Below are 9,976 nucleotides of genomic sequence, written 5' to 3' on the forward strand. Positions count from 1 at the left end.
GTATCACTTAATCACTTTATTTAAGGGATATCACATGAGGCTCCAAGTTAGAAAAATAGCAAAGTGAATATCGTAACTCTGGTTCACAGGAACTATGTGCATATTTTAAGAAACAAAGACAGAATATTAACGTTAGCAGCCAACAGTAGAGTGGGTTTGAAATTCAATGAGATGGCTTGAGAACAATACATAATGAACAATTCAAACCCCTAATTATACCTACAAACAATGCTCATGGTGGAAAAGATCAAAGGCAAAATACCAATAAAAACGTATTTTAAGTTAAAACTATGACTGCAGATAAAAGTTAAATAAACAACCACAAACAGTATTCGGGCAGTTCGCAGTAAGTCGTTCCCATCACAAAAATCATTTTAAGTGAAAATCCACATAAAAATTCTTATACATTTACCAGCCAGTACAAAATTAATTATATAATTATAAAATTATAAATGGGGTTTTGATTGCCCTAGTAATAATCAAAGGAAGTCGTAAACAAACAGCTGATGAATGTTTTACAATCTCCTTGACTATGACTGACTACTCTGCTGGAATTTTGCCTGAATCCTAATATTCTCAAAATCTCCCCCAAAAAATCTGGCAATGTCGCAAGTTCGTCACCCCTGGTAAAATATATTTACAGTATACTCCCTCTTATCCTGACTCCTCGGGACTGAGGCCAGTCCGGATAACGGTTTCCGGTTAAACCGACGTCCCCAACGTTTAAATGCATACTGTATAAATAAGCCAATAATGATTATTACGTAAGAATCACACAAGATCACTGGTCTCAAATCTTTCCCACGAGAATAGTCGTTTCAGTACCATCCAATTCCTGCCGATCTAGACTGGTTAAACTGATGTGCTGAGAAAAATTGTCCGGTTAAAGAGATGCCATTTCCGCCGATTATAGTCCAGTTAAACCGATGTCCGGTTAAAAGGTGTTCGGATAAGAGGGAGTCTACTGTAGCTATAATCACCCTCTTTAATTTTAATTTAATTTTTAGAGCATCAGAACATGTCTTTCCTGACTAGTTACTAAATGTGTTATTATTAAAAGATTCTGGTCAAGACTGGATGCATCTTGTTAGAGGTTTAGGTACATGGCTTTTAAGGTTTTATACTTCAAAATAAACCATTTTATCTCCTATTTATGGAAATCTCAACAATTTTAAAACTTCCCTGTTCTCTTTGTGATTTCAGATAAAAGAAGAATGGTCGATCGCAATTTAAATGGAGAATGGGGCTCCAAAGAAGAGGAGGAAACACCCCGTGCAATGGACATTATAGATGAGCAGTTACGGCACGACCAACTCCAAGAGAACATACATACAGAAGGGGATCAGGAACCCCCTATTAGATTGGAACCTATAGCAACTACTGATCAATTCGACTTGGAAGCACTAGAAATGCTTTTTGATGATGATGACCTATTTGAAATAGAACTTATGGAAGATGAGGAAATAGAAGTAAACTTACCTTTTTTGGTAGACGAAGAAGAGCCAAACTATTTGGATCTTTCAGAAGAAGAAGAAGAACTACAGCAATCCTCTGAACAACAAGTGGTTCACCAAACTCACGAAGAACCAGAGATGGCAGTGATGGAGCGCCCTGATGTAATCCCTGATAATCAAGTGCTCGAGGAAGCTCGTGCAGAGCCAGTAATGGAGCAACCTCCAGAAGATCTAGATCAAAACCCAGACGACCAAGAGCCAGTTGGAGAAATTCAAGAACAAGAGGTTGACCAAATTGATCAAGAACGGGAGGTTGACCAAATTGATCAAGAACGGGAGGTTGACCAAATTGATCAAGAACGGGAGGTTGACCAAATTGATCAAGAACGGGAGGTTGACCAAATTGATCAAGAACGGGAGGTTGACCAAATTGATCAAGAACGGGAGGTTGACCAAATTGATCAAGAACGGGAGGTTGACCAAATTGATCAAGAACGGGAGGTTGACCAAATTGATCAAGAACGAGAGGTTGAGGGCTCTATTACGAATTCACCGCGCCCCCCTGGACAGTAAAATTTGATGTCTTAATTATTCGTCTAATACATTTATTCTTGTTTTCTTGTTTCACTTAGGTTTAGGAAATTTCATTAGTTTGTAAATTGTATATTCATTTCATCAAAGTTAGCCGTACACTTGTTGACCAAATTGATTAAGAACGAGAGGTTGAGGGCTCTATTACGAAGTCACCTTGCCCCCCTGGACAGTAAAATTTGATGTCTTAATTATTCGTCTAATACATTTATTCTTGTTTTCTTGTTTCACTTAGGTTTAGGAAATTTCATTAGTTTGTAAATTGTATATTCATTACATCAAAGTTAGCTGTACACCTGTCTTTAAAGATTAATATTATTATTTTATTATTACTAATAAATTAATCACTTTTTGTGAATACAAAGAATGAAATGAAATAAGAAATATGTTCGTCTTTTGAATTTTAATGCATAATAAGTAATTAATGCATAATCTTTTTTATCATAGTTTGATTAGAACAATATATTAATTAAATTATGGCTAGATGCTAGTTAAATAGCCTTTGAAATAGTTTAACATAATTGTGAAATAGTTCAATAGTTTTAAATTGTGATTTACAAAAGTTGTAAAAGGTTAATTTGAAGACCATTCTTAGATTATATTAATGGAGATATTAATCATGGCTAGACGTTAGTTAAATAATCTTTGAAATAATCTGTGATTTACTAAAGCTGTGATGGGAACAGTTGTTGTTTTCAATTTGTGCCTCCAAATGTAATGTTAATTAGAATTATAAATTGTTAATAAATATTTATTTTTATACATGTGTCTTTTGATATGCAAAACAAGAAAAGTGAAATATTGGGCTTACACAATGATTTGGAATTTAAAAAAGTGATAAACCCTTTTCTAAAGCCACCCATTTTACTTTCTCCCCCTATACCATGTATATGGAGAAAGTGTATTGTTTTTGAGTTTGAGTTTTGAGTGGATATATCTGTTTCAGGTCCCCCTGGACAAAAAAAAATTGTTTTCAAAGTGATGTCCATGTGTGTGTGAGTGTGTGTGTGGATGTGTACAAAGCTACAGACTACACCTGTGGTCTAATTTTAATGAAATTTTGTATGTAAGTTAAGTACTAACCAAGGTATCTTCAAAGGTTTTTTTCATTTTTTTAAATTTTAATTTTTAATGTTGATTTTCCCATATAAACCCATAAAATTGACTTTTCTCAAAAATGGCCGAACGATTTTGATAAAAATTTAGTATGTTATAGTCCTTTAGATTCTGAACAAAATGGTACAAATCCCATTTCCTTAAAAATTACGGTTGAAAAGATATTGTAACTTATATTATTTTCCCATAAAATTACAAAAAATCTGATTTTGAGAAAAACTCGGTTTTGATTAAAATTAATGTGTTGTGGTCCTTATAATTCTAAAGAAAATAATGCAACCCCCATTGCTGTAACAATTACGGTTCAAAAGTTATTGCAACTTTTGTGATTTTTTCTTACAAAATTATCAGTTACCCACTGCATACCCTTGATAAAGGTTGTTGACAAGCTTATGGGAGAAAGTATGTGTCAGATTGCTGATTCCGTTTATTTTATTTGTTTCTATCAATTGCATTTATGTTTCATTCTAGAATGTCCAGAGCTGATCTGTATCAAAATTACAAACAAAATATACTAGCTTAGGGGTTCTCAAACTTCATCTACTCAAGGACCTCCCACAAAAGATGTAATACAACTAGACGAATACGGATATTGTAGGGTGAGAATACTTCTATCAATACAAATCCATATCTAGAAGACAAAGAATTCTGAAAAGAATATTATTGGCCTAGCAAATTACATAGAATTGCATTCTTCATTCAACTTTGCCAATCAAATGATTAATATTCTACAGTTGAATACTTATCTACCTGAACAAAAAAGTTTAACTTTTACCATGGATTAATTTATTGCTACAGGAATTAAAAAACACAAGATATTGCAGTAAAATCAAAATCCCTATATTTTGCATTTAAATAATTTTAGCTCAGTTTCACAATTTCTTAAATTTGAAAGAAAAAATAGTTATTTGTGCAACTAGTGAGAAAAGTGAGCAATTGACTCACTCGAGAGAAATCCTTACTCACGAGCCGTAGGCGAGTGAGGAATGGTTTCTCGAGTGAGGCAATTGTACTTTAAACTCGAGTTGCACATTATACTTTTCCTACAGTTACCGTAAAACAAATAAATTGGTGAAGAAACATAACCTATTTTTAAACAGAAGTGAACTTTTAATATAAAAATTTAATGTGAAGTGACAAATACAACAGTACAACAGCTGACCAGCTGATTTACAACCAGTGCTGCCAACGTATTTCGTGCGCATACGACGTTGCCTGCATGTTACGCGCTCACTATTTCGTGCCTTCACGTTGCAAATCTGGAGTGAGACAAAGTAATTAGAGTGAGACAATGTTAACATTGTCTCACTGATGAGCGAATTGGCCACTTTGCTTTCTCAAATCAGTGAGAGAACATGTACATTGTTAGGTAACTGTAGGAAAAGGAACATTATCATCCACTCTATCTATTTCTGTGAGTAGGTACTTTAAGAATCAAAATATAGAAAACAAATTATTCAGATCAAGGCACGCTATATTTTGTCCAATGTATCAAGAACCCAAGAGGATTGATCGACCCACAGCCTGGCTTACTGTCGCCAAAGACTCACATACTTGGCTTTAGGCTGCTAAACCGCTTTATTTAGCCAATTTACACTATATCTATTAGATGACTAAGGCCAAGTAAAATCCAGTAAGCAAAGTCCCACGCCCTACCACTCTTGATGCCTTGGACAGAATATAGAATAGAAAATAACATATCACACAAACTTTAGATTAAACTAACAACAGTTAAAAATGGAAAAGTAACAATGAGTGTCTTCATAGAGAAGAAAATATTCGGCTTAGTTTCTAAAACTATGTCATAAACGTAATGATTTGACAACTACAGTCGTGCTACAGTCAGTACTACAAAATCTGTTTACATTTTACATAGAATAACGGGTAAAGTGAGGATCACAATTACCATTATCAAATACATACATTACAATTTATTTTTACATATAAAGATACTTATTATAACTCAAAATCTGATATACCAACACTGAATTGACAATTCCATTATAATCAAAATTTGGTTCATGTGAACTTATTGGGTCATGTAAGCTACCTTCCGAAGTCATGTATCAACATAAGTCTACAAGCTCTAAAAACTAATTTGTGAACATAATAACACAGACAAGGCAATAATAATTTAAAAATAAAAGTCTTATAGTTGAGGTATTCATTAAGATTTGTAAGGTAATAAAAGTAATAACTACGTAGGCCTGTTTAAAAAAAATTTGATGCATAACATTTTTAATGCATGTTAAATAACACTGAATGTTATTCATAGTGTAAAAAAAATTCCATTAGGGGTTTTTAAACTAACAACTCATTAACCCTTTCAGTGCTATGAAACGATATATCGTTGTTTAAAAAAAACCCTAAGGGATATAGAGAGGAAGGTTATTTAAAAAAAAAATAGCAAAACGGCCATTGGTGACCTGCATGTTCATAGGATATACTACTAACCACTTAGCTAAAAGATTCGCCCAATCCGATGATTTCGAGGTGTATGTCTAAACCAAGGATTATGAACACCTCACTATGCCCCAGTGGTTGTAGTATATCGCTACAAACACACAGGTCACCAATTATTTGCCACACAGGACGGGATTCGAACCCGAGCAGACGAATGCCACTGGCCAAGTGACACACGCCCTAGCCTTCTCGGCTATCTGTGCTTGAAGACTGGGGAGTCAAAACCCGGTATTTAAGCTGTCGCCACCGATTGCGAACAGATGGCGCTGCAGATAGTTGTTCAATGCGTTACTAGGTAGCAGCACCAGCTAGTCACGGACTATTTGGATGCAATCTTTTAGTTTTAGTAGTAGTAAATGTGTTCCTGAGACTTTGCTGCAAAACATTAGTTTCCCTAAAATTGCTATATTACAATAACCTCGTCCAACTAAATCAGGGTTAAATTCAATATTACATTGTAAACTATATGTCTTTTGATTTTGTGAGATTTCGGTTTCAAATAATGCTATCAGAACATAAAAATTTATAGGAAAACCAGGAAAATTACCAGTGGCGTAACAGTATTTCCCCGGGCCCCCCCGCAAATATGTCTGTGGGCCCCCTACTACCCCTCCCATTCCCCACCACAACACTATATACCACAACCATCACCACACCACAACTATCACATGACGTAGGTGACGGCAGGCATACGGCCTACACGATCAGACTGGCAGAGGATGGTCTCTAGCAATATCAAGTATTTATACCTATTCTTCAACCACACGACCAGAGTCGTCCTTGAAACATATTTTATATTTTGTCACTGTCACAGTGATAATAAACTTGGGAGTTATGTCCGTGATTAATATATATGGGCTACTCCATTACTCCACCATTCACATTCATTACTATACTCAACCAAGCTTCCAACTATAATTTGAGTCGGGACCACGAAAGTTTGCAGTTGAGGGAGTAGCATATTTACCATTTGACTTCTAATGAGCCAATGAGGGCAGTGCGGTGTTGCCAAATCGAATAATACCAGCTGTTTTAAAAATATTGTTTAGTATTTTAATTAGTGTCGTCAAAGGGCGATATGGCAACGTCGCACTAGTCTTGTGATTGGCTGCCGCCAACTGCAAACTTTCGTGTTCCCAACTGTAAATGTTAGTGCTTCACTAAATTAGCCCAATTTAATGACATGACACCTGATTGAGAAACTCTCGCGACATGCACTACTGACGAGTCACTCGCAATCCGCATGGAATGGATCTCCAAAATCAGGTGATCTACGGTCAGCTGAGTACACGTGAGCGGTTAGTGGGGGAGGGGGGAGGGCCGAGGGGCTGGCTCCGAGTGTGTGTCGCCACGGCGCGGCGGCAGGCAGGCAGGCACACAGCTCCTAGCGCTAGCATGAAGCTACACAACCACACTGACAATACACATCGTCGGGTGATCGTAGTGAGCGTTGGCGTTTCGTTAACAATATTGTTAATTAAAAGATAAAACTTTAGTAGATTTGGCAGAATAAAAGTATCTACCAACACATCGTTTTTTTATTTATAATTTGTCAGGAGAGAAAAACATTCGTGAACAAAGGATCGGTTTTACGGACGGTTTTATGAGAAAAGGGTATCTTAACCTCGCGGGCCCCTAAACCTCGCGGGCCCCCCCGCACCGCGGGGTCTGCGGGGGCGGCTGTTACGCCACTGAAAATTACAACAAAAACTAAGTTTTATTTGATGTTTACTACAAATACCGGGATTTATCTTTCTTATATATTTTCTTATTGTGTTATTATTCAAAATTAGCCTAATTAATAAAATAGTGACAACATGACAGTTAAAATTCAACAACGGGTAATGGATTTAAAAGGCAAACAAAAAAGTCTTATAAAATATGAATTATTGGCCTAGCACTGAAAGGGTTAAACAACACATTTTAGCAACTTATTATCAATATAACTTTTACAGGAAGGTTAATGATTCAATGATGTACGATCCCGATAAGCACTGCTGAACAAATTAAAATATGAGTCAAATAAAAATAATATGTATTTGGCAGAAAAAATATTTCCTGTCACAATAGGATGAGTCTTCTCCCTCCATACAAACTCGACAAAGCAATAATTTTGATTTTGTTTACATCAGTTGCCATGATACAATATGACTTTCAGAAACACGTTTGATGAAACAAATAAAACTTGCAAAACAATTTTTGAAAACTTTTTTGGTCAAAACAATTATTTTAGGGAATTTCTATAGAGTAGCTATTACTGTAGGTGGCACGGTAAGACCTTGCCTGAGACCGACTTATTTTTAGTTTTGTTATTCCCAGAGGCCAAAATCGCTATTGTTCAATTATAGCGAATTTCCTTAAGAGGAATAAGTCATTACCACAGTCAAAGATATTGCAAAGATGTTGATAAGAACAGGATATTATTAGATTTTTAAGTTTAAAAAATTGGTTTTTACAATTCAAACAAACATGGAAATGCCCAATTTTCGTAACAGCCATCTAGAAAAAGCTTAAAAGATCAATTTTCTATGGTGCATCATTGTTGTAGGCTACAGTTAAAGGTTACTGAGAAAATTCAAAACAGCACATTTTAAATTTTTATGATATTCTCATGGAAAAAACTGTTGTAGTTTGCTTGTTTTTGTGTTTTTTGTTGCAATATGCTTGATCTGCAGGTTTGCTGCAGCGGGGGTATTTAAAAAAGCGATAGTAGGATCTGTTGCAGTGTTGTCACACTGGAACCAAAAACCGTTATTATACCAGGTAGTTTGTCACAACAGGCTGACCTAACAAGAGTTGCTACACTCCAACACTGTTACTCATCCTATTATGTTTTGTAGTTTGGTCGGTTAGATTTAAATTAAATAGGTAACAATTACGTAGAAAAAATGTTTCTAATCAAATTTATAATGATTAACAATATTGTATGTTGTGTATCTTTGGCCCTTTCAAAATACTTCACTATAACATTACAGTTATAAAAGATTTTAAAGTTACAGACTTTAAGCTTTATATGCACCGGGACTCTGTCATTAAACAAGTTTCATAAAGTGAGCTTTTTGAGGAAAGATCATAATGAGAACATGTCTGATACGGAGAGCCACTAACTTATATGTGCAACAAGTTACTTGGTCGACAAGCCCGTTGCCTGTCATTTTAAAATTAAAAAAAATGAAAAATTACTTTTTTGACAAATTATTTGCTCAACAAATCCATTGACCTACATGCAGGTGTTTGTTATATTGAATTTGAATAGAATTGAAATTTAATGGGGTTTTATGGAGGTGTAAAATTTGTATGGATGGAGTGTAAATTTTTATTTTTATTTTTGATCCTAAAAAAATAGAAACCCTTAATTTCTTCCTAGGTCATTTTGTTGAGCTTAATGTAGTAGCCTACAATACATTTTTGTTACCGCGGGAGATATTCAGGATTTTGCCACCATTGCAAAAGACAATGATGATGTTTCCGTGACCGTGGGAGGAATTTAGGATTTTGCCGCAATCGCTGAAGACGATGGTGATGTCAGGGTGTCTACCAGATTTCTCAAATGGAATTCCCGACTTTTTCCCGACTTTTCATTACCATTTTTATATAAATCCCGACCAAAAACTCGGTCCCTTCTTCATGTTACTACACCTTTTTCCATCTCGCGGTCACGGTACCTTCGTCAACATATGTTGTCACTCGCGACGCAGCGAAATCACTGACGATCGAAACGAATCACATGCCGAGAAAATCCCGTATTAAATGTAAGGGTGTGTGAAGCAGCAAAAAATTTCAATTCAAAGCAACGATTCGATTTAAAAAAAATGTTGATGTAACTCGATTCAAAGCCATGGAATTTTTCTATTCATACTTGTCAGTGGAGTGAAATATATGTTTTCAATCATACATTAGAAGAACCAGTGTTTCTCAGTGTATGCTATGTACTTGGATGGCATCTGTATGGTAAGCAATGTCTCAGTGTATGCTATGTACTTGGATGGCAATAACCTGTATGGCTGAGCAATGTCTCAGTGTATGCCATGTACTTGGATGGCAATAACCTGTATGGCTGAGCAATGTCTCAGTGTATGCTATGTACTTGGATGGCAATAGCCTGTATGGCTAAGCAATGTCTCAGTGTATGCCACGTACTTGGATGGCAATAACCTGTATGGCTAAGCTATGTCTCAGTGTATGCCATGTACATAGATGGTAATAACTTGTATGGCTAAGCTATGTCTCAGTGTATACCATGTACTTGGATGGCAATAACCTGTATGGCTAAGGAATGTCTCAGTGTATGCTATGTACTTGGATGGCATCTGTATGGTAAGCAATGTCTCAGTGTATGCTATGTACTTGGA

At 35.7% G+C, this 9,976-nt stretch overlaps 1 protein-coding gene across 1 annotated transcript; it reads left to right on the forward strand.

Moving 5' to 3' along the window:
• The first annotated feature begins 1,214 nt into the window (after positions 1 to 1,214).
• Positions 1,215 to 2,027, forward strand: LOC128998929 (putative uncharacterized protein DDB_G0271606). The gene has a single exon (XM_054425286.1). It carries the CDS (start codon positions 1,215 to 1,217, stop codon positions 2,025 to 2,027), a length of 813 nt encoding a protein of 270 aa, XP_054281261.1.
• The last annotated feature ends 7,949 nt before the right edge of the window (positions 2,028 to 9,976 follow it).

Source organism: Macrosteles quadrilineatus, unplaced genomic scaffold (genome assembly GCF_028750875.1).
Source record: "Macrosteles quadrilineatus isolate MER2022 unplaced genomic scaffold, UCM_ALF_1.0 Scaffold_7__1_contigs__length_78375512, whole genome shotgun sequence".
Classification (NCBI taxonomy): Eukaryota; Metazoa; Arthropoda; class Insecta; order Hemiptera; family Cicadellidae; genus Macrosteles; species Macrosteles quadrilineatus.

Bases quoted from the DNA above. Each gene is read 5' to 3' on its own strand.
- LOC128998929 (XM_054425286.1), top strand. From the start codon at position 1,215: ATGGTCGATCGCAATTTAAATGGAGAATGGGGCTCCAAAGAAGAGGAG.